The sequence below is a fragment of the Pteropus vampyrus genome, unplaced genomic scaffold, assembly GCF_000151845.1.
Source record: "Pteropus vampyrus isolate Shadow unplaced genomic scaffold, Pvam_2.0 Scaffold461, whole genome shotgun sequence".
In the NCBI taxonomy this organism is placed as follows: domain Eukaryota; kingdom Metazoa; phylum Chordata; class Mammalia; order Chiroptera; family Pteropodidae; genus Pteropus; species Pteropus vampyrus.
This window is the reverse complement of record NW_011889242.1, coordinates 2,010,829-2,036,232: the sequence shown is the minus strand read 5'-3', so window position 1 is coordinate 2,036,232 and position 25,404 is coordinate 2,010,829. Positions and strand designations below refer to the sequence as shown.

General features: G+C 52.1%; 1 protein-coding gene across 1 annotated transcript in view; it reads right to left on the bottom strand.

Annotated features, from left to right (window-relative positions):
• The window catches only part of FAM178B (family with sequence similarity 178 member B), a 70,686-nt gene that overhangs the window by 23,063 nt on the left and 22,219 nt on the right, over window positions 1–25,404 (bottom strand). The window contains exons 8-11 of the mRNA XM_011382026.1: window positions 17,168–17,282; window positions 11,738–11,825; window positions 11,220–11,396; window positions 10,908–11,009 (exon numbers count right to left, since the gene is read on the bottom strand). Coding sequence (XP_011380328.1) covers window positions 10,908–11,009; window positions 11,220–11,396; window positions 11,738–11,825; window positions 17,168–17,282 — 482 coding nt within the window. The remainder of the gene's footprint in view (window positions 1–10,907; window positions 11,010–11,219; window positions 11,397–11,737; window positions 11,826–17,167; window positions 17,283–25,404) is intronic.

Here is a 25,404-nt window from a genome sequence, read left to right as displayed (position 1 = left end):
GTGCATGATGGGAAAGTTAAAAAATAAGCAAAAAGAGAAAAGTAATGGAACTGGCAACTTTGAAGGGTAGCATGGTAGTGTTTTTCTTCTTAGTTGGTTTTCCCTCCTTGTGCTTCTACTTGTCTGTGGACACACAGAGACAGGAAATAACTGACTGCTTGGCAGGACCGTTGCCCTCCTTCTCTTTGCAGCATTAGAACCTGTTGGCCCACGTACGCTGGTGGAAGGTGGGTGACCTGGCCAGGTGAGGCCAAATCCTGTTGGTTCTTTTTCACCCAGCATCCACTGACTTTCCTTTGAAGAACCCCTCCCCAACCGGCCCAAACCTGGGTTCCCAGGGTGGGCACAGGAGCCAGGCCTGGTTCATCACAGTTCTTGTGGGCAGTGGCCTAGGGGGGGGGTCTTGGCTGGAACTACTAGCAGAGTGTGTGCCTTTCCAGCAGGGCCACCAATCTGGCAGGAGGTGGTGATCCCACGGCCACCAGTGTCTACCCTGTCTCCTTATGGGAGAGCCTGGAAGATGAAGCAAACAGGATGGAAGGAGGCCTCAACAGCACCCAGAGCCTGCTGTGCCTGAAGTTTCCAGCCTTGGGTCCATACAGTGGGTCTGTCAGTCTGTCGGCTGTGAGCCGAAAACATCCCTTTTGCTTGAGTCATTTTGAGCTGGGCTTTTGAGCCTAGCCCCAAACAGTCCTGAGTTACTCTGGGTGGAGCTGGTATCTCCCCTCCTCAAGACTGAAGACCTCTTGAGGGCTGGAGTGAGCAGAGAGAAGAGGGACGTGGAGACCAGGGGTTGGGGCTGTGGGTGGCAGTGGCCAAGGGAGGCTGGGGAGGTGGGTGGGAAGAGGGGTCCAGGGCCCCTCCTCCACCCTAGCTCCCCACAAGAGCTTGTCTCCACAGTGGGGTTACATCTTCCATGTACCCACACACACCTGTTTCCCCCCACGGGCAGCAGATGTCAGCCCCTGGCATGCACTTTGATGTGGCCACAGCCCCATCATTTCCACTAATTCCAGTGGAAAGCCATCTCCAGGGGTAGCAAAGGAGAACTCCTGAGGCTGGAGGAAGCTATTGGGCTGGAGCTGGCTCTTTAGAGGAGAAATGCTCTCCTCCCACTCCCACAGGGTAGACCAACATCACAAAGAACTGAAGGAGGGGACATGGAACAGCAAGACATGGGCAGCATTCAGAATGATGTTTCTCTAAGGAAGTACTTAGGGGAGCAGGACTGAGCTGCACCCCCCAGCCGGCACTGAAGGCCCCTCCCTTGCCCGTGCTGCCTCTGAGCTTGCTGCTGCCCAGGCCTTGCACAGTGCTGGGGGCTGAGGTAGGCTGGGCAGGCTGGCACTTGAACCAGGGGCCTCGTTTGTTTTCTGTGATAGCACTTAGTCAAGAAAATCAGAGGAATCAACAAAGCAAGAGGTTCTTGATTAAACAAAGAAGAAAGGCAGCAGAGGCAGCGGCACCACCATGCACCAGAAAGCGGACATGAAAAGTAAAGAAGAGGCCCAGTGTAGGGAGGGTGCAGGGCAGGTGCAGGACTGAGGGGCACTTTGCAGCCAGCGGGAACGTAAACAAGCACCTCCCCTCAGTAAGCTGTTTGGCAAGACCTGCTAATGATGTCCACGATGGCTCAGACCCTGAGACTCAGTGGGCCTCCTCCTAGGCACTTAGTACAAAACAAGAAAGCAGCAGTGAGTGCTGTGCCAATGGAACCCATTAACAGGCCCATACAACTCGACCTTCCCGAACGATGCCGAGCCAAGAGCACAATGACCATCACGGTGTCATGTGAAGGAGCCAGATGCAAAACAGTGTATGTGTGTGATTTCACTTCTGTAAAGAACCAAAATGGACAAGTACCAGCTGTTGGAAGTGGGGATACTGGTGACACATGGCAGGGGGCAGGACAGGTTCTGCTCAGGTTTCATTTCTTGATCTGGATGCCAGTTCCACATGTGTTCGACTTGTGCAAATCCGCTGAGCTACACACTTAACAATCCGTGCTCTGTATGTTACAGTTCAATAAAACTCTTATTTAAAGAAGGAATTCAGCTGGGGGGCGGGGAGACAGGATTGTCAGATTTGCCAATAAAAATATGAGATGCCCAGTTAAATCTGAATTTCTTATAGATGTGCAAAGAATAATTTTTTTTTTTTTAATCCCAAGTTTCTCCCATGCCCTATTTGCATTTTATCTGGCAACCCTGAGAGAGACCAGCTATCTCCATCCATTACTGACTGGGAAGACCTGATATTAACTGGCCCGGGACCCTCCCCAACCCTGTCTACCCCTAGCCTTGACCCCTTTCTGCAGCAGACCTCAGCGTTCCCACCCCACCTCCACGTCCTAAGGAGAGGCAGCCACATCTGGGTTGTGCCTTGGGACAGAAAACAGGAGCCTCTAGTCCTCGGGTCTCCCACACTAGACCCCCATGGGTACGGCTAGACACCCTCCCCCGACCTGAAGCCCCACTCTCCAGTCTCTCCCTGGGCCCCAGCCACATCGCACACTCCACTTGGCTTCCCCTCACTGTCAGCCAGGACCTGCTCTCCAGCTGTTCCTGGAGTCAGGAGCAGCTGAGCAGGGAACTCAGTGGGAGGTAAATGGCCCCTCTGAGCGGCTGCTCCTAGCCAACTTGCAGCCAGAATCAGAAGCCCTGCATCTGGGCGGCAGTAATCCAAGCCAGGCCTGCGTAGAGCTCCTGCACCCTAGCAATCGGGCAGGGAGGGGTGGTCCTGGGGGATGGGGGGCTGGCGGGCTGGTGACGTGGAGACTGGACGGTTTCAGAAAGGCTGAGGCAGGCCAGGTGGGTCAGGATGGGGCTCATGTCCAGAAATGAAGAAAAACACCAGAAAAAGCACTGAGGGGAGGGGGGATGCATGGATGAAAAGAAACTCACCTCTGAGGGTGGGGCTCCCCCTGGCTGCCCCCACCTGCCCACTGCCTTTCATCCTAATGGTTCTCCCTGCCTTTTAAACACAGTCCCCTGCACTCTCAGTTCCCACTGGGGCGCAGGGAGAGGGGACCACTTTTTAATTTTAGACTGAGAACTTACTCTAGAGGAGGAAAAGCAGAGACTCACCCTCAACACCACCCAGACTGCAGTAGGCTGCCCAGCTAAGGTTGGCCTGAGCTCCCCCTCTCCCCCAAAACTACCCAACCCCACCTGGCAAGGCCTCCTGGAACTCAAACCAGGCAGACAAAGGAGGATGCAAAAGCCACTGGAGCCATCCCAGCCACTGTCATATAAGGCAAGGCTCCAGCTTACTGGACTGTGCAGCAGGCCAGCCCTCTGCTTCAGCCCTGCCCCGCCATCCTCTTGGGCCTCTGTAAGACCAGGACACTGGATTAACACTCAGAGGAGCCCAAGGCACTGGGAAATTTGGAAATGACTTTTCCAAATCCCCAGCAGAGGCCCGAAGTGGAATGCAGGGGCACCGTGCTTCCCAGCTTCCAGTACTTCCTCTAGCTCCTGCGAGGGGCAGCCCAGCCAACACCCTGCAGAGACTGTCAGGACACCCCTACGGGTCAGTGTGGCTCCCTCTGGTACCACTTCATCTTCACTCCTTCAGAGGGGAACCAGGCCCTGCCAAGGCTGAACTGCCCTAAAAGGCCATCAGGCATCTGGCCAAAGGCATGAGCTGCCTTTTCCATGTCTCTAGGGCGGCTCAGGAAGCAACAACAGTGGCCTGTTCCGCTGTAGAAACGCTGCCCAACACCCTGCCTCGGGGTGTCTGCTTCCCTGGAGCTACCCAGGCTGCCTCTCATGGTCACTGCCGCCCTCACGCCACCAACCCTCAGCCCTTTGCGCAGCGTATTATGATAAAATACAACCTGCCCATGAGCACATGCTGCCCAGGTGGAAAGAACCAGGACCTGGGCTAGAGGTGAGGCTGGCAGGTCATCCATATGCAGGCAGGGATATCTGCAAGTGTGGGCATACGCAGTAGGGACAGGAAGAGACGGCAAGGCACAGACAGCCACAGACCCACTCAGCGAACCACCACACAGCAACACAAATGGTGCTGTACATGTTCGAAAACGGACAGAACCAATTTGTGCGGTGGAAGACAGCACAGGGTTTTCTTTGCAGATGGGACAGGGTTTTCTTTTCAGAGGGGCCTGAGGGGACTTCTGGGGAGTAGGTCTCTCTCTCATAATGCCCTGGAAATGACACAGACAGCCTCCTTTGCAAAGTGCACTGCGTGTCTGCCTCTGCCGTGTCCTTTCCTGCACACATATTGTAACTAAACAAAAAGTTTACTACCATTTAGCAAATAAAGCTTACATGGACAATCACAACCCACCTTCCATCCTCCCTCCCTCTTTCCCTATTTCTTTTTTTGGGCGATTACGATAAAATCCATAAAACCTTAGGCTCAGAAAACGCCTTAAAAGTCACCTCATCTTCACCTATTCCTCCGCATGCTTAAAGTTGCCGTGTTTCTCACAGCTGCCCCTTCTCCAGGCGCACCAGACACACTTTTCTATCTTTCCGACTCTTTTTGCCATTCTGGGTTGGATCCTCCATTCTGACAGGGGAGGTGCTCAGAGCTGAGTCTACTGCTCATTTTCATGGCAAGCCTGCCATGCCGCACAGCTAGGATTGAGCCCAACATCTCCCATGTCATGCTGTCAAATTCCATTTCCAGGATCCTGCTCTTTATTGTGAGTCTGAGTCTCCCTTTCACTCAGCCTGTCATTATGGTCTGTCAAGATCTGGGACCTTCAGTTTGCTGTCAGATGCATTCATGTCATGGGTGAATCCGACCTTTGTTCCACTGATGGCCTCATCCAAGACCCTGAGTCTGCTCTGGCCAACATATTGGTGAAGACAGAACTCTGGATGGCTGCAGGGCCTGTCCCCAGGTGGACTCTGATGGCTGCAGCACTTTAGATAATGAGCCTCTCTAGTCCTAAATTACTCGACCCACGCTTCCTTATGCTGTCTATAGGATGCGACACCAGTCTCTACGCAAGGCCTTGCAAACACCTAGGTCTTCTCCAGAGCACTGTTAGGAAAGGAAATGAGGCTGGTCGTGTATGATTTGTCCTTAGGAATCCTCAGGGAACCCCATCTGCTCTCCTTCCAGTACTGACGAGGGTGTCCTTCCACTGGGGCGCGGGGTCTTTGACTCTTTCCACACAGCCAGATGCTGTCACATAGTCTCCGCCACTATCTCATGCTTCAAGTCCCTTCAGTCAAGCTTTTGGTCCAGGTGAAATGTTATGCTCCTCAACAAAGAAAGCAGAAGCAAAAAAGGAATTCTGTGTTGTTGGTCTTTCTCCATTGGTGTTAACATCTCATTGTCAGCCCCAAAAGCACTGCGCAGAAACCCCTCCAATGACTCTTACTTTTCCCCAGGGTATTATTATCACTGGTCTGTGCTGACTACTTGCATTGCTTTTGAACCCTTCCTTCCACCTTTCATTTATCTTTCAAAATCTGAGATCATGCAGGAGCTCGGACCGGAGCCCTGCATGCAGCCTTTAGCTACTTCCCATTTTTTCCCTCACCGGTTCATTTGCAATCCACAGTCCAAGTTTTATTGCAGGATCTCCTAGCCAGCCCGAGCCATCTTTCTTTGTGGAGTCTGTTACTAACAAATCATCTCTCTGTGTATGTGTTTTGAACTCTGCCCTCCAGAAGCAACTGCTCCATAAGCCTGCTCACCAAGCCCCTCTCTGGCGCCAGGCCCCAAGGACCAGAGAGCAAAGTCATGCTCCAGCCCAAGGAGTCCGCAAAGGGTACCAGCAACCAGGGCCGGTGGCAGGAGGTTTCTCAGGAGAGGGGCCGCCTTGCTCTGAGCCTCATCTCAGGGGTAAAGAAACCTTACCCAAGCAGAGAGGAGGTGAAGAGGGGAAGAGGCTTCTCCAGCAAGAGGGAACACATGCCGAAAAGCTCAAAGACAAATGCTGATCGTGTTTTTGGTGACTGCAAAGTGTTAGGCTGTGGCTGGAGCAGGGGAGCCTGCAGGACATGGGGGGCAGAGGGAAGGTAGGACTGAGAAGGAGGAACAAAGGCCCTCGGACATCAGGATAGGTTATTTGAGCATCATCCTGAGGACAGAAGCCTGAGGGATTTTAAGAACAGGAGTGACAGGGCCACATGTGCATTAGAAGGAAGGTCACACTGCAGGACAGTGTGTATGTGTGTGTGTGTGTTGGGGGGGGTGGTGTCAGGTGGGAGAGGCCTGGAAAGAGAGGGCTCTGATTCAGAAATCCAGGGAGCAGTAGTAAGAGCTGGAACCATGGCAGCCACAGTGGGACGACAAAGACAGATGACTACTGTGGAAGCCAGGAAAGCCTGAAAGGACAGAAAGTGCCCACAGACTCCTAGGCTTCAGGCAGCAGATGCCACCATGGGGCAATAGGAAACAGGGAGGTGACCCTCCTTGGAAGGTGGTGACTTGTTTTGCACACGCCGAACAGGAAATACCTGCCCACACAGATCTGAGGCTGAGCAGCAAAGTGTGGCCACGGGCACTGCCCCCAGCGTGCAGTTGGAGTTGAAGCCATGATGTGCATCAGATGGCATACCAGGTTGAGTTCTCCAAGAAGTGGGCTCTGAAATGGAGCTGAGCATGCAGCGGGCTCGTGGCGGGAGGAATAGTGTGCTCTCCGGCTCACGTGTCAGGGAACGAAGGAAGCAGGTTTGGGCTGAGGGGAAAGCCAGGCTGCGATGCAGTCATAGCAAAGTTGATCCTGCAAGCTGTGGGCTGGCGAGGTCCTTCAGAGGTGTCTGGAGTGAGGCCTTTATAGCTGCTGGCCCTGGGCTGCTCCCACGGAAGGAGCCCAATTTCAGGGCAGGTGACAGTCTTCCACAGAGGCAACTCCTGGGGCGGGCTGGCAGCTCCTGGCCTGGAAGGTGCCCTGAGACTGCACCAGGGATGGAGAAGACGGCCTGGGACAGAACCTGAGGCACAGCAACCTCAAGTGAAGGAAGGACAATGGGTGATGGTGACTGAGGAGGGGCCAGAGGAGGGGGAGAGCAGGAGAGCAGTCCCGCGAAGCCAAGGAGGAGATGGATATGCCTCCTCACAAGGAAAGGCCATTTGGCCACTGGTGACAGAGCAGCTAAGACGGAGTGGTTGGTGCCAGATGTGGTGTGTCTCCTTGGCTCCTACCACCTTCCCACAGCCACCCCTAAGAGTGAGCAGATGCTCTTCAGCACTACTCCTATACTCCTGGCTTCATCGTGACCCACTTCTCCTTTGCTGTCTGCCTCCCAGCTCCGGCCATGGTCCCTTCACTCATAGACATGGCCTTCATCTTGATTCTGAACCCCTCTAAAACCCTGAAGGTTTTTTGGACCCTGGCTGCCTCCTTCTAGAATGTTCTTAATGACTGTCTTCTCAGGTGAGAACTCCCTACAGCACTGACCTCTAAAGAGCCTGGCACGTGTCCAGGGTTCAGCAATAAGCAAGAGGGAGCAGGAGGAAGGAAAGGTCATGGGTAGAGACAGAATTGTTCTCAGCTAGGGGACATACAAGTACACTGATCTGCTGAGGAGAAAGAGCTGGCAGAGGATAAAAAGCTCAATGTCTAGAAATGAGAAGGAATGATGCAGAAGGTAAGTTCTGGAAGAGGCAGGACTTGGGGTCTTGAATGTGGGAGGAGAGGTGGGAGGTTCCTCCTGGCAGTGTGGGACACGGAGGGAACAGGGAGCCTTGGAGAAAGTGGTGGCGCTCCGGCAAGTGCCACTGCTCCAGTCTCCAGCACACAATGACCCAATGTCTTTGGGGCTGTTCTCCCCAGGGCCTGACTTCTATGTGACAGCCACTCTCCCTCAGTGGTCAGAATCTGGCAGCTTCAGACAGAAGGAACTGTGCCGGGAGGGCACTGGGGCCTCTGGACAGCAGGCACGACGTGACCTGTGGTGGTCGTGAGGCCAGTTCCAGTTCGTCACTAGTATGCATGTCGCTACGCTAACTGCCATGGTCAATAAACCCTTGCTATTCCTCTAGGTTAAATTGTTGGAGGGTCAGTACATTTTAAAGTCATTGGCTCAATCTGGTCACGCAGCCGTCTAGAGAGATGGTGGGGACACACAGACTGTCAACGGAGGGGGAGCCAGCCTGTTTCTTCACATGTTGCCCACAGGGACAAAGAACTCTCCATCGTCACTGGGTGGTTTGTGACTATTTAGGAAGCCTTGGTCTGCTCCTTCATCTGACCAGGCAGACGATGTCACCCTCCCTCTACTCTGAGGGAACCTGGGGACATCTGTCCACCTTCAGGGGAGCGAGAGCAGCCTTCAGATCGCCTTTCTCCTAACAGAGGTCTGCTGGGGACATGTACTGGGCCTGGACACAAGTGGGATGGCACAAGCTTGTCCCAGCAACTGCCAGAGCTGCCCTAGAGAGGACACAGTCCCCAAATTGACTTTCCTCCAAGGACTTCCCCCCTTCCAGTGCTTTTCTTTAGTATTTACTTTAATTTTTCACGGTTAAGCTCAACTTTGACTTCGCTCTATGGTGCATCCAAGAGTCTTGGTCAACAAGGTGGCAGGGGGTGGAAGGTGGGGGGGTAGCGAGTGTCACACAAATGTTGGTGGAAGTCCCTGCCTGGTGCTTAGCCAGCCGGCAGACTAAAAAAGCCCTTCGTGCAACAATACGCCCTCCTTCCTGGGGTCGGTCTGGGCACTGGGCCCAGTGGGGCAGCCATCAGCAAGGGCAGAACAAGGCCACCAGCAAGTGCCTCCAACATTGCACCACAGGGAGCAGGGAACCAGCTAAAGACTACGGCCAGTACAATGTGGCTATAAACAGGACACGAAGGTCTCCTGACCCAGTCTGTAGTGACTGCCAAAACACACCTTGAAGTGAAGGAAGGGCAGGGGCACATGCACGCAAGCACAGATGGTGACAGGCCGGGGGGCACATTTTCAATACATACTCCTTGGTGCCTTTTGAACTCTGTTCTATTTGAATACTTTATCTGTTTAGAGAAAGAAATATAATAAGATGTCTAGATAAACGAATAAATCCCACGCATGTTGGTGGTGAAGCCTCTTTCCTAGCACAGCCCTTGGCAGGAGGTATTGTCCTACTGTGCCTGTCTGAAAGCGAGGCGAGGCTGCTCGTTTCATTCACTCCTGGCATTTAGGAGGCACTGACCAAAGATCCTGAGCTACAAAGGGACCCTGCAAAAGCACTGATTCCTGGAACAACAGCTTCATGCTGCTAGTGGATGAATGCCACCACAAATTTAGGATACAATGAAGGTAATATGTTAGGAAAGAACAGATTATTAAAACAGAAAAAAAAACGAAAAAATGGTGTTGGGTCCACTGGCTCTTCGTGGGTGGAAAAAAAATCAAGTTAGGTCCTTGTCTCACACCTACAAAAAATAGAGATTCCAGATGGGGTTAAGAGCTGGCAGAGACAGAACTCTAGAAATACTGAAAGGAAATAGAACACAGTATTTATAAGGGTCCTGGAGGTGAGGCTGGCCTTCCTATTCAGGGTAGAAAGATTCTGTTACAATCAACTCTGCTATGCAACCAACTTTTCTGGAAATTTAAATCTATTCTAAAATAAAAAATTTATTTAAAAAAAATTTTTAAAAAATTCAGTTCACTGAAAGATAATCATACACGAAGGTTTAAAAAGGACAATATACAGCCTTAGGAGAAAACACAGTGTCTGAGACATACATAATAAGCAATATATAAATCAATATAAGAAGATAAATTGCCAGATAGAAAGAAAAATGGGCAAGAAACATCAAAGGCCAATAACCATATGAGAAGCTTCTCAGTTTCACTGCCAGTCAGGGAAATGAAAATTAGAACCCTGGAATGGCATTTTTCACTTGCCAGATTGACAAAAACTTAAAAACAAAACTGAGAACACACAGTATTAATGACAATGTGAAGAAACAGGTATTTTCATGCCTGTTTGGTGGTATTATTAATTGGCACACCTTCTTCTTGAAGGCCCCATTTTAAACGTACATACTAGAACTGCAATTTCACTTCAAGGAATTTATCCTATAGAAACATTTATATAAATGTGCAAAGTTCATATACACCGACAGTCACTTAGTGAACATCCAGAATTAGGGGACTGATTACAAATACACCAGGGAATACGACACAGCTGTGAAAACGCATGAGGTCCACCGCGTGTGCCCACGCACATCTGTACAGGTATATGTGCGTGTAGCCAAGTTTTTTCAAATACAGAGCAAGAACTCTGTCAGGACTGTGAACAGGCCTCTCTTGCCACCAGATTCACAGGAAACAGACTGAGCCTCCACCACAGGATGATCGCACTGGATGGGCCCTGGGGATGTGAAGCTGAATAAAACCCCCAGCTGCTCCATGGAGAGTAACTGGGAGGTGCCTGAGAAGGCCAGGGTTGGAAGAGTGGGAGGGGGGCTCATTCTCAGACAATAGGGCAAGTGGCACAGGTAAGGGACATGCTCTCCTGTAGGAGAGGTGGCCATGAACAAGGAAACAAACAGTGAGATCATTTCAGGCAGAGATCAATGCTGTGCAGAAAATAAAACAGAATGATGAACTGAGAGTCTGCAAGGTGGGTGGGGTGGGGGGAGGGAGCAGGGGACACAATGCAGCTGAGGTCTGAATGCTGAGAAGGAACCAGCCACAAAAGCTGGGGAGGGTGAGGCAAAGAAAGGAGGGCAGGGACGCCACAGTCAGAAACTAATTGTGCAAGACAATTGTTTTGCTAATAAAACCATAGTAAGAAAATTAGACTTTTTTCCTTTGTAATGAACTCGTTAGTGAGTTGTATTTTTAGTTCTTTCTCCTGGGTTTTAGAGATGGCAGCACAGCGGGAGTGGGAGGTTTGTTGGGACTGACGGGGAGGATTCTGGATCCCCACACCCTCCTCATCACAGGGAGTGTCCAAGGGAGCAGGCCGAGGTGAAGGAGCACCCACCTGCTCCGGGGAGTCACGTCCAGGAAGAGCTGCACGAGTGCCAGCAGGTTGTGGTGGTGATCTGACACCCAGCTCAGGGTGAGGCATAGCTGCTGGAGCTGCAGGAACAGCAGGCGCCAGGGTGGATGCATGCAGGAGGGGCCATCTCCCACCCTGACCTCCTCACCAGCCCACTCGGGAGTCCAGGGGCAGGAGGGGGTGTTCCCAGGCGTTCTGATGCCCTCCGAGCAGTGCCGTCCCCATCTTGGGCATGCTAGGGGAGACTGGGACCTTATGGAGGCGGCAGGCGTGGCCAGGGGCTCTGGTACCTGTCCTGGCCACTCCTGGATGTTCTCAAGGAGCAGGGGTAGGAGCTGCTGGAGGTCAGTCTTGGGCAGCAGGCGCAGCCCCATGTCCAGGCTGGCATGGCACAGCAGCCGAACCAAGTCCAAGAGGCTCCAGTCGCTGTAGGCCCTCGGCTGCGCCAGGGCGCACAGCGTGAGGAACTGGGGAGCAGAGAGCTAGGGCAGCACCACCTCTGGGAGATGATGTGGTGGGAGGGGTGGACACTGTGAGCCCCTGATGGTGCTAGGTGAGAGCTGAGGTAAACAAGCAGTGAGGCTGGACTCCGCACCGCCCCCCACCGCCCCACCCCTGTGGGGTTCTCTGGTGGCAGATACATTCACCCCTGTGGAGAGGATGAGTGATTATCTGGCAGCATCAGTGCTGAGAGCCCACACGGTGCCTGCGGTGGGATGAGCACACTGTAGTGCTCGATAGCACGCACTCACAGGACCCATCTGCTGAATCGGTCTGGACTGTGAGTAGGGACCGCAGGAAGACTCACCTTATAGATGTAGCTCAGGCTGATGGCCAGGGCCGTCTCCTGGGGGGCGTCCTGCTGCTCACTCAGGCTAGCTTCACCTTTAGGCATGCTAAGGCAAGACGAAACGCAGGGAAAGAAAAGGGGGAGTGGGCACCAGGGGAGAACTGAAGCGAGAAGGGGGCACACAAGGCCCCAGGGATGAGACAATACACTTGGCCGGAGACACTGCTGTCCCGAGTGCCGGTCTCTACCGTTTAGGGTAATAACAAATTACCCTAAACACAGAAGCTTACAGACAACCTTACTATTTTGTGCAGTTTCTGAGGGTTGGGAGCTGCTCAGCTGGGTGGTTGTGACTGAGGGTCTCAGGAGGTTGCCGCCAAAACACTGGGGAATGGAGCTGCTGTCACCTCAGGTTTGGCTGGGCAGGAGGCGCTGCTCCTAAATTCACTCACGTGATCATAGGGCCTCTCCATAGGGCTCCTCAGCCTGCTTCCCTTAAAGTGAGTGACCCGAGAGGAGAATGCAGGGACAGTAGCCCCAGTCTCTCGCACCTAACCTTGGAAGTAACATTGTACTGCATCTGCTGATCGTTTTTGGCCACAGAGGCCAGTCTGCTACCATTCTGGTCAGGCCTCTAGCTTTAGTATTCTGGGACTTGGAAGCCAGGAGATCACTGCCCCCAAAAGAGTCTTCCTCAAAAGACTTCTCTGTCCGTCCACGTGCGGTGACTCTGCCTGCTCCGAAAAGCACGCTATGCTGTAGCGTCCGAAGTCAGCAAGTTAGGTGAGAATCAGAGTAAAAATGATCCTCGAAAACCCCTCAAAGGTGGCACACCACATGCTTCTATGGACGAGCGCAGCACAGCCAGTGTTCTCCAAGGGAGGGCGCAGATCCGGTTGAGCCCAGAAGTCGTCAGAGGCCAGGGCCATCTAAAACAGCGGTCTAGGAAACTGGGGCATACAGCAGGAGGTGAGTGGCAAGTAAGCCAGAGAAGCTTCATCTGTATTTTCAGCCACTCCCCAGCGCTAGCATCACTGCCTCGGCTCCACCTCAGATCCTCAGGCATTAGATTCTCATAGGAGCCCTGGTCCCTGGTGCCAAAAAGGATGGGGACCACTGATTTAAAAGAAGATAGGAGTGACCCTCAGGGTGGCACAATGCTTACAGAGGGAGACAGCAGGTTCGCATCGCCCTTTGCACAAGCTTCCCAGACACACGCTCACTGGATGAAGGGCTGAGTGGGACGCCCTCACTTAATGGTCCCCTCTCTGGCCGGATGTGTACTGTTGACTTCAAATAAGTGAGGTAAGTTTATGACAAGGCTCCCTTTGCTGGCTCATCCACTTTGCTCTGTTGACTAGTGCGGCGTCCCGCCAGCAGTGGGCTCTCATTAAGCAAAGGTATAGATGACGACGACACTGCCAACAATCAAAGCTGCTAATGGGAAGAGCACCGTGACCCGGCCTCTCTGGTGAAAGGTCTCTGTTCTTTAATTCCTGGCACTGGTGCTGCTTCTTGGAGGGAATTGTGTCCAGGAATTCGGAAAGCTGGTGCCAACAAATGGAGTTAGGGCGGGAGGCTAGCACTGGGCTCAGTCGTTCTTCTAGACTAGCATTTACTAGGGCCAGGGAATGGGTAAGGCTGGTGTTCACATCCGGGCACTTGTGGGGCTGTATCAGTGAGGATGGGGCAGGCAAGCACAGTGGGGCTGCTTTCAGATTTCCCAAAGGGGTGGGGGACAGAGTTGGCTTCGGGACTCTGGAGAGCCCTGGGCTTGCAAACAGTTTGGAGCTGCCAGAGGGAGGTAGAGTGTGGAAAATACCAGCTGGTGATTTCTGCTTCGAGCTGGGAAGGGAAAGTGTGGCTGTGACAGAGCTCTCCCATCCTTGGAAGGGAACAGCAGCCTCAAGTGGAGAGGGCAGACAGCCACCCAGGGTGTGCTCCAGCGTGTCCCTGTGCTGCCTCTCCTGGGGAACAGCAGGTAATATAACAGGGTCCTCCATCTCCTGCCTTTCTCAGGGGCCAGGTGCTTGACTGGCTGCATCTATGATCCCCAGGCCTCCACTACTGCTTGTAGCAAGAGGCCACAGAGCACAGGGGTTCGAAGCCTGATGACCCTGCTACCCTCCTGCACTTAGCGGGTTTAGAGCCAGCTGATGGCTCTACCATGAGCAAAGTGGCTGCATCTGTGATGTCCCCCTCCTGCCCCTGGCTGGCTGGGTTAGGGCTCACAGGCTATGGGCAGCACCCAGGAGCTGGAGTTTGGGTCACAATAACACTGTTCTACACGCACCGAGGAATCTTAAGAGAGCACATCACTGACCTCTACCTCCGTTTCCATATTTGTTTTTCCCAAGGATTGAAAAAAATAAGTTACTATTTGCACAGTTGTCCGATGTACTCAGCTGGGAAACATAAGGGAAGTGTGTGGGCACTGCCATCACTACAACCAAGAGCCACTGTGCAGGTGCCTGCACAAAGGCAGAAGCCCCACATGCAGGCTGCCAGCAGGGTGCCGTCCCCAGGTCTGCACCACCAGCCGAACCAGACCAGTGATCCGGAACCAGGCCAGTGATTCGGCTCCAAAGGCAGCCGAGGAATGGATGCTTAGCTAGTGGAAGGGGAGGGAGGCAAATTTTACCTGGATCGAATTACATCATGCCAAGGGGGCCAGTTGCAGACAGGATGCCCTTTCAATGGATTAACTGTCATTTACTTACTTTCTGGCTTCTGCATGGGGCTGCCCTCTCAGAGGACCAAGTGAAAGAAGGCCTCTGGCACTGGGCAATAACAGAGGCTTGCTGGTTTGTAGTGGCCAGTCTTATATATCTGTCCAGGCTCCCTGGATGGCCTTGTAATCAGGAATGGCCTTGGAAGTCCAGCCGTGGCCACATGAGCACCTTCTCTCTCTCCCCAGGTGAGACTGTGCAGCATGTGGCACGGAGGACACTGGAGCCCACTCAGTGTTCACACCCCGGTCCTAGCTTCTGCTTTTCCCACCCCGGTTGTAGAAGCGCTACTCTGCAACAGGCAGACATTAGCCCACCGCCTGGTCCTTGCTGAGAGGAAGTCTTGCAGCTCTCCATGAGATGCTGATGGGTGTTAAGGAAACTGAGACCGGAAATGGACAGTGAAGACTTGAACTCACAGCAACAGGAATAACAGCCAAGCCAAGGGCCCGCGCACAGACCGCTCAGCCCTTGTTCTCAGCCTGGGCCAGCATGAGGCTCTGTGGGTGCCTATAGGACACAGGGCATGTGCTCTGCCAGGGGAACCCTAGATGGAACATCCCCACAGTGGAGATGTGCCTGACGCGGCCCCAGCTGCCTTGGGACGAGCCTCTTAGCCTGGCCAGGAGCAAGGTGAGGAGGGTGGTGGGGGAAGCAGCCGCACTGCAGTGGCTCTGGTGGCCCATGTATCTGTGCAAGAGCCACGCCCACAGTAGAGGAGATGCCAGCACCTTCTTTATGCTTCCTAAAGATGTCGGAGGTGGCATCTTCCCACTCCTTGACTTCTAGAGCTTCCCTAAGCACAGCAGCCAGCCAGCCACCCAGGATACACATGGGAGCATCTTGGCCAACCTGCAGAGGTCACGGGGTATCCAGGACCTGTCTGCCTGCTTCTCCCAAGGAGGCTGTGTCTTGGCAGAAAAACTCATTCAGTCCTAGGGGCTTGGCAAGTGGTCCCAGCCTGCTCTGACGGAGCTGCCATAGGCCGGCTCCCGGGGGCCAGTTCTCAATCCTCTAAGCCAGCCTATGGTGCGGAGCCCAAGGAACCAGGCAGGGCTGTCACAAGGCAGCTCAGTAGGGCTCTGGGCATGGCCCAAGGACAGTGTGGCCCTTCCTGCCTCCTGCTGGAAGGCTACATGGCGGGGTCTGCGTCCCACGTATCTGAGATGATGCATTGAAAGGGCCACAGATCTAATGCCCACCTGCCCTCTGTGGCCTCCAGGAATGGGGGGTTCAACCTGAAGCATAAGGGGCAGGAAGCCACAGAGAAGAGAGGGAGGGGCATGGCTCTTTGCAGAGTGAACTGGGTGGTTATCAGTCTCCAGTGCTACCTCCTGCTTTGCAAATGGACACCAAGAGCTCATCAGGACAGTTAGAAGTGCCTCTTCTGAACCCCACGGTGCTCCTACCCCACTTCTGATGTGCATCTGTTTTCTGGGTGTGATCCTTTCCTGAGTCGACTTCGATGGTGGAGTGATCACAGCTTCGTGTTGGGAAAGAGGCATGTGACTTGTTACACCAGATATGGAATAAGGGGGTGGGGGCACTGCAGGCTGGCACATACGTGGGTGTTTACAGCAGGGCCAGTACATAGGTTTCGCAGACAATTACTAAACAGTTGTGGAACAGGTTCCGAAGAAGCGTAGGCCTTCCCTGCAAAGGACACTGATCCACCACAGCAGGGGAAGGGGCCTGGCACCTTCTGAGCCAAGGGGGCTCCTGGGTAACAGCCTGTCCAGGGTTCTAAACACTTTTCTACCTCAAACCAGCTTCTCAAAGAATTCTCAAGAAAAGTGTGGATGTGCTATAACCAGCAGAACAAACCTACAACACGTTAATGCTTTTACAGCCCAGATCCTGTCACCATCTACCCGACTGTCATCATCACTGATGGACTGTGTGGCTCTGTTTCTAGAGGGCAGGGATCAGGAGCATGCAAATTAGCATCCCTGTCCCCACCCTCACCCCCCCTCCCAGCCCAGTGCACAAAAGGGGCCCCCACAAAATGGAATAGAGCATCATGGATATCACATGCACAACTGTGCCCCACTGGCAATGAGCTGATGTCAGGTGTGAGCCAGACAGAGAGGGGGCTTGCAGATGGACCGAAGAGACAGGGACACATTTTAGAAGAGGAGGGGAAGTGAGGGCCCTGAGCCAGGCAGGAGCGGGAAGAGCTGTCAATCAAAGTAGCAAGACAGTGTCGTGCCTGGTTCTTCCCATCCCCGAAGCTGGGAGCAAGGCAGTTCACACACTCACATTCGGTTACACATGGGGGTTGTCTTGTAAACTTGTCAGGCTCTGGGTTTCACTGGGTAGGCTACAGCTGAGTTCAGTAACTTTTTTTTTTTAACTTAAAAAAATGCACACATTTTACATAATCTGATTATCAGAGGAAATCTTCCTTTTTCTAACGTATAGTTGCTCATTGAGCTAAAGGCTGTCCCACAAGCAACAATGAAATCGACAGCTGTGGACAACAAACAACGAGGTGTGTTATATTTATAGACTAGGAAATACTTTAATATTTCCCAGCGTGAATGTATGCTGAGATTCTTTGTAATGTTTTGTTTTGTTTTTAACCTCTGTACTGACCTATAATGGTACGGAAAAGCCTGCCCCCACTTAAGGTACATACTTTGATGGGTGTGAACTGAGTTCAGTAACTGGTGAACGGAGGAGAGAGGACATGAGGACAAAAACAAGGGGACGGACTCACCTCCCGCTATGCTGAGAGTACCCCAGCGGGCACAGGGTGGTGTTGTGGGCGCCCAGTCTGTGAAGCGCCTCCATGACCTCCGGCAGCGAGGGGTACCACAGGTGCGTGTCTCCATCTGTCAGGTCAAAGGGGCCAGGGTTGGAGTGGGCAGGGGAGGACAGGGCACACTGCTCCCACTGGTGGGCCAGGAGTGACCCTGGCCCAGGAGACCAATTTCTGCATTCTGTGGCACTGGAGGTGTCATCTGCAGAAACCAGTGGTTTTCAGACACTCACTAGAACTTTGGGAACTGGGATGTTCATTCTCTGGTCTTCAAGCTGCGGCCACCTTGTTGTGCCAAGGCCCAGGGAGCCTTGGCAACCATCAGGGCGCTGAGCTACTCGGAGCCAAGTCAGATGATGAGCCCTCAGCTGGAGGCCTCAGGACTGCAAGACTCAGAAGATATCTCAGTGTCCCAGGCTCTCTGCTACGAGGGCTGAGGCTGGCTTGGAGTCCACTGCTGACTTGCCGTGACCCTTGCTGTGACGCTAGGTGTTCCCAGGCCCTCCATCTCCGCCAGGGACACACAGCCTGGAAGGTGTCTTAGCAAGCTCAAGCTGAGAGCACCACCCTCTCTTGACCAGTTTACAAAACGTACTCAATAATCCGATCACATCAACAGAGAGAAGCCTTACATACTTAGGGCCTTTGCTCCGTCAGACAACTGAAGGACATTTTCAGAAGCAAGAGAGCAGAAAAATAAAAATGCTGTAGCATAGTGTGTTTCCCAAAGATGAAATGCTGCAACGTCCTCTCCCGCCCCACATGCTCTCTGCACGCGACCCCTGCACGCCTGGCACTCAAGGCAAGAGCATGTCTGCACCCGTCACCACCTCTCCATCTCATTTACCGACTGACTTGCTTCTGGTCCATCTCTCCACGTTAGAATGTGAGGATGAGTCTGTGTTGTTCATCCCTACACACCCAGTGCCCAAGAAGTGGCTGGTATGTGGAAGAAGCTGAATGAATGAATGAATGAATGAATGAAGAGAAAATCTTAAGCCTGACCAAGTAGTGCACAGCTAGGAGGGAAATTGAAAATGAGTCACAAGATAAGCTGATGGTCCCAGAATGCAAATGCTGAATCTGCCCATGAACAAGGCGTCGGAATCAAGAACCTGGACGCTGGGCTGGGGTGCATTAGTGTCACGTGCTCAAGCCTCCGTGGTTCTGGATGGTGGGGCTCCCTCCTAAGGGCCAACCTCACTGCACTCCATGTGTGCAGGAACCAGGCTGGGTGCTAAGGATAAAACGTGACCTGGAAGAGACTGGACCTCAGGGGCCTCAGAGAGAAGCCAGGCAGGCAAGTAAACAAGACAAGGGTGGGTCCACGTAAAAACCAAGGCAGGTGAGAGGGTCAGAGCCTGCTCAGAGGATGGGGAATGAGCAAAGAGGGGCAAGGAACACGGCACAGGCAACAGGAAAGGAAGCATACGCCCCATGAAGGGAGAGGAATGACAAATGCAGAAAGGCATGTCCAGAGACCAAGGCAACAAATCAAGCAGCCTAAGGGCATTGTGAAGTTTTGGCCATAGTCCTGTCCTGCTGCAGGGCCAGTGGCCCGTGGATGGAGTGGCAGGTGGAGGGTCTCTGAGTCCCATTCAAGGACATTTCTCAGGCATCGAGTGTCTCTCTCTTTGGAAATGTATATGGGTCAGGGCTCACCCAACCAGTAATTAGACACTTGGAGGAAGAAAAACTTTCCTGTTTCTTTTTTTTTCTCTCAGGCAACTTAACAAGTAAGAGAACGGTAATGATACCCTTGTCTGCCTCACAAATGAGCTGGGGAGCATGAAGTCCGCAAAACACAATGCAACACCATTGAGAGAGAGAGAGAGAGAGAGAGACAGAGACAGAGACAGAGACAGAGACAGAGACAGAAACAGAGACAGAGACAGAGACAGAGACAGAGACAGAGACAGAGAGAGGTTTACCGGGGCCCTTGGAGAGAGGTTTACCAAGTACGCACACGCATGTGTGGGTGGCCAACCTTTTCAGGGAGGGGAAGACACATATGGAAAGAAAATCAAGCCAGAGCCAGGTCCCAGGAGGCCCAGCTGGGCCAAAACATCCTGCCAGGGGTGGTGGGCTCCCTCACCGTCCCCACTGTGGCCCACGCAGGTGCATCTGCTGCTTTAAACTACCCTGACACCAGCAGTGCTGACCCCACCAGCCTCAAGCTTGGGGCCTGGCCTTGTCCCCATTCCTGCTTCTACCCAGTATTTACTCCACAGCACAGCTGGACCTGGGCTGATGTGTCAGAAGCAGTTTCAGAGAAAGGGGCCCCAGATGCTTCGGGATAAATCAGTCCCCATTGACAGCCCCGGAAGCTGGTTAAGTGACGACAGACGCCCGAGAACCCGTAATTAACGCTGCCTATAAGTAGGCCACACGCTCAGCTTTTCCTGAGCGCTGTCTGTCCCTTGTGAGGGTTTTCTGGAGAGCTGACACAGAAGAAAACTCAGGCACGCAGCTGCCAGTTCTATCTCCCTTAGATTCTCCACGCCCACAATACAGTCATTTGAGGTGATTCCCCAGGGGAATGGGGCCTGCGCCTTTTCTGCCAGTGCCAAAAGCCCTCGCATCTGGGCTCTGCGCAGAGGCTGAGAGTCTGGAAGCGTCCCTTTCAGTGGCTCTCTGGGGATGGAAGTGATGCTTCGAAGGATGGCAAGGGAAGAAAGGCATCAGGCTGAAAATACAAGTGACTTTTCCATCTGTGCCTTAGGAGAAGCTGTTACTACATGTCACACCACTTTCTCCTGGAGAGACCTGCACAGAATGGGAAAACCACACACATCCCTAGGACTCCTAGGGGGAAGGCTTCGGGCATCGGCCTTAAAGGCGGTGGCGGGGGCGGGGGCGCTGTTTCCTGAAGGAAAGCAAGCCACCAATCCATCAGACTGAGCCAGATCTTAAGCAGAGAGAGGGAGGAAGGGAGAGAGAAGTCTTCGGAGCCGACAGGCTGACAGTCTGTGAGGAAACGAACAACGCACATGACAAATAAATACACAAATGATGCCAGATGGTATAATGGCATGGGAGAAAGGTGGCCGGGGTGACAAGGGCAATATCACAGACAGAATAAAGAGCCTGCAGGGACCTAGGCCTGGGGTGCGATTCCTTGCTTAGGTCCAGCAGGGAGCCCAGGGGGCTGCGGCAGGTGCAAGGCCCAAAGTGGTGTTCAGCCACCTTGTGAGCTGGGGCAAGGACAAAGGACAAAGGCAGTGGCTGGTCTCATGGGGAGGTGACCCTTTCTGTGGTGAAAAGACAAAATCCCATCAAGTCCGCACTGTAAAACGCACACACTTCACGGGCACTGCAGTGTGTGCCAAGGGTGCCCTGTCCCATCAGCCTTAATGGGAGCACTGGCTCTGAAGGAAGCAAGCTGAGGTCCTCCACGAGCTCTGACTCACTCACTGTCCGTGTCCTCTCATGCCCACCAGATCCTTCTCCAGACCTGCTCTGCTCACAATCTTTTGGATCCTTCTTTTTGTTCCTTTTCCACTGTGCAACCCGCCTGCCGGCCTCTCCATTTTCCCTTTTCTCCCCACTCCCCCTGAGCACAGGTCCTCCCTTTGGGGCACCCACGACCTCCCTGCCTGCCTTGTGTAACCCAGGCTGCACTCACTCCACACCCTCCCATATACCCACCCACCACACACACACTGTACACACCCCTGTGCGCACACACACAGCCTCTGTTAGCCCCTGATCCGTCTGCTCATGGGACTGAGAATGTGTACAGGATAGGTGGTGCTATCCCCAAGCCACCTCCCCTCTCTTCTGCCCTCTGCAACTCACACTACTACCTGGTGTCACCTAATACGGTCGAGCATTCCTGGTGTGTAGGACAGACCTGTGTTGTGCCAAACCACTGAACCATTCGTATCTGCTAAAGTCAAGTTCAGGTACAAATAACAAAAAGACCAAAAACAAAACAAAAAAACCCACCGGGGTTTAAACAAGCTAGGTTTTAATTCTCTTTGATTAAAAAAAGTCCAGAGGTGGGCGGGCCACCCTGGTGCAGGGCCCTGACTGAGCTGTAGGGTCCTGGGTACCTGCCTTCTGCTCTGCCATTCTCAGCATGTGCCTCTCCTTCCCAAGGCCACCACACAGGGAGGGATGGCTAGGAGAGGGCCAGCTATCACGTCTCGACTCCAGGCAAGCACTTCCTCTTTTGCCACCTCAGTGTGCATGCTTCGGCTGTGGTTAAGGACGCAGGACCCCCTCAGTGTGACTTAGGAAGGCAATTGTAAACCACCCTCCCAAATTTAGGAAGCAAGAATTTGACGTGGATTTAGACTCAATTAAAGAGCTTCTCGGCGATGTCCCCCAACATGTGGCCTATCAGGTTCTCTCTCATTTTGGATTTCTGAACCTGAGACTTTTGGAATATTTCTGATCTCTGGAACAAAATGAAACATAAGACATCAAATGATGGCAAGGACATGGAGCAAAAGAAACTCTCATTGCTGGTGGGAATACAAAATTGTACAGCCACTTTGAAAGGCAGTCTGGTGGTTTCCTACAAAATTAAACATACTCTTACCATACGATCCAGCAATTGTGCTCCTTGGTATTTAACCAAAGGAGGTGAAAACTTATGCCCACATGAAAAGCTGCACATGAATATTTATAGCAACTTTATTCATAATTGTCAAAACTTGAGAGCAACCAAGATGTCCTTCAGTGGGTGATGGATAAACATACTGTGGTTCACCCAGACAATGGAATACTATCAATTAATAGAAAGAAATAAGCCATTGGGCCATGAAAAGACATGGAAAAAACTCCAGTCCATATCACTAAATGGAAGAAGCCTCTGAGAAGGCTATTTACTATAAGATTCCAATTGCATGGCAGCCTATAAAAGGCGAAGCCACAGAGACAGGAAAAGATGGGCGGTTGCAGGCATTGGGGTGGAAGGAGAATGGATGGAGAGGTGAAACTGTCCTGTCTGAGACTGGAGAGATGTCATCAAATCTTTATTAAAATCCAAAGAATACACAACATAAAGAGTGAAACTTAATTTAAACAACGGACTTCAGTTAATAATGTTTCATTAATAGCCTGTCAAACTTAACGGAGACACCATACTAACTCGAGATGTCACTGATGGGAGACACTGCAAGTGGGGTGGGGGTGGGGCACATGGGAACTCTCAGTACTTTCCCATAAACTTTTCTGTAAGCCTAAAACTGCTCTAAAATACAATAACAACAACAAAGAGCTCATTAAAAAAAAAGGAAAGAAAAGAAACAGTCTGCACACAGCACCTGTCAGATAGCGGTCAGGTATCTAAGGGACCTGGCTGGGGGAGAGGTGTATGGGGACCTGTGCATGGTCTATTCTGGACCAAGGACTCACCTGAGAACCAGATGCAGTGGGTCTCAGACTTGTCCACACCTTCTGGAATCACTTTAGAAGTAGCTTCAGAAATGACTGCCACCTGCATCCCACCCCAGTGCCTGCTGTTAATTAGTCGGGGTGTGGCTTGGGTTTTGGGAATTTTTAAAATTTCCCAAGTGGTTCTGACATGCAGCCAAGTTCGGGAACTGTTAAGCGAAGGAGAGCATGACCTCGCTCCAGAACAGCACATGGCCGGCCTCTCCAGGGGGATGAAGCAGTGGGGCGGGGCGGGGTTGGGCGGCAGAGGAGACAATGGAAGGCAGCCCAGCTCTCCGCACACCCACAGCCCACAGCCTTGCCCAGGGGCCCAGGGGTTCTCGGCCCAGGTGTTTACCAGAATCACTGGGGAGGTTTTAGAATGCCCATGGCCAAGCTGCACTCCACACCCCATCCGAGGGCAGGAGCCAGGCCCTGGTGCTTTGCAAAGCTCAGCTACAGCTGAACACTGCAGTAGCTAGAGGCCGAGTCTTAGGGGCACACCAGCACCCTCTGACCAGGGTCTAAAAGACAAGCACGGCCAAGTCAGTTACATGAATGTCCCTCTCGTTTTAAAAGGCAGGTCTAGAGACTTGGGCTAAACGGGTGGGATAGCCTGTCATGCATGGCCCCTCTCTGCTCCACTGAGAGCACACACTTGGCTCAGGCCCTCCTAACCCAGCACCTTCTCAGCCTGGCTGCAGAAGGGCTTTAATAAACCCCTACCAGGTACTCTTCCGGGTGTGTCACGGGGCTAAGCCACCTGCGCCTGCCTGCAGCCTGGAGTAGCACTGCACAGCTGGCTGTACAGGTGGTGGGGTGGAGAAGAACACTCCAGATGCCAGCTGGGGTAAAGTATGCACCCCTGTCCCCACGGGGCCACTGGACCCCGCATCCTGACCTCAGAGCCCAAGACAGTACGTCTGGGGCTCAGCTGGCACACACAGCACCATAGTCGACTGACCGATAGTGGGACAAGATGCTGCTGTCGGAGCTGCCAGGGACTAAAGAGAAGGCCAAACGAAAATAAGCAGAGACGTGGTCCTGTGCCCTGGAGCTCACAGCCTAATAGGAGAGACGGCATGGACCAAAGACTCACCATTACCTATGACCAGAGCCGCAGAGTGAAAAAGGAGAGCAGAGGAAAAGGAACTGAACACGGAGGTAGGGCAGAGTGCCTCAGCAGTGAGTGACCCAGAGGAGGAGGAGGACTTGAGAAGGCAAAAGCAGGGAGCTGCTGGGAGGAGGGAAGAGTGTGGCTAGGCAGGTGCCTGCACATGCAAAGGCCCTGGGGCAGGAAGGAATGTGGGAGCCAGGAGCACCAAAAGCCGTAGAGAACATGACGAAGTGAGCTAAGTGACCTGGACCAGGGCCGGGCCAAGTATGCCATATAAATGAAAAGGAAAGCCACAGACTGAGAGAGAATATCTGCAAACATACGTCTGACAAAGAACTGTAACGAGATTATATGAAGAACCAACAATTCAATAAGAAGACAAACAACCCGATAAGAAAATGAACAAAAAACTAAACAGACATGTCTCCAAAGAAGATATACAGATGGCAAATAAGCTGATGCAAAGATCACCGGTTTTTAGGGAAAAGCAAATTGAGACCACCATGAGCTAGGACTACAGGCCTAAAGAGACCAACTGTACCGGCTGGGGGAAGAAGTGGGGCAGCTGAACCCTTCTCACTGCTGGAGGGAAATAGTGTGACCACTTTGGAAAACAGCGTGGCAATGTCTTAAAAACATAAGCATACATTTACCACATGGCCCACCCTGTCTGCTCAAAGGGGAAGGAAAGCAGGTGTCCATGCAAAGACCTGCCCAAGAGTGTCCACAGCAGCTTTATTTTAATAGGCTCCAAATGGAAAACAACCGAAATGTCTTCAACAGGGGACTAGATAAACAAACAGTGGTATATCTAGACAGTGGAATACTACTCAGCTGTGAAAAGGAATAAACTATCAACATATACAACAACATGGCTGAATTTCAAAATCGTTATGCTGAGTGAAAGAAGTCAGACAAAGGGTATATGCTGTGCAAGTCCATTTATATAAAATTCTAGAAAAAACAAACTAATGTATAGTGACAGAGAGCAGATCAGTGGTTTCCTACAGACAAAAGGGGAGGGAAAGATGAATTAATTTAAAAGGGATGTAAGAAAACTTTAGGGGTGATGAACATCTTTATTATCTTAATTGCGATTAACAGTTTTATGGATATACATGTTATATATATACATATATATGTATATGTTAAGCATACTTTAAACGTGTACAGGTTAATGTATGTTAATTAAACCTCGATAAAACTGGTTTTTTAAAGATGAGCTAAAAGGTAAATATATGTATTAATGTTTTCTTCTTGCACACTGGTGGGCCATCCCACCACTAGGACCCCCACTCTGGACACCCCTGGTCTAGAAAACCTTGCCTGACCCCTTCTTATGTAGGCTCTGGCCTCGCCTGACTGACATCCAAGGGAGAGAGCTGAAAACTCTCCACTGCAGGTAATTTCAGGTAATTGCCAACGTGGCAAAAGAAATACGGTGTAAATAAATCTAGAGGTATGAAAATATATGTTATGTGGCTCATGCATTTACTTTGGTCCTGGAAATTATCACGAGACTGTTAATGATGAGTCTTGGGGAGGGGAAGAGGCCCTGGGGAGTGAGGCTTTCGTTTGGCACTTTGCACCTTTCTCTAGTATTTAAATTTTCTCTACTTGGTACTTAGAGTACTTGAAAAAAATAACAACAGGGGTTACCTGGCTAGTGAGATTGTGGTCATTTTTGTTTGTTTTT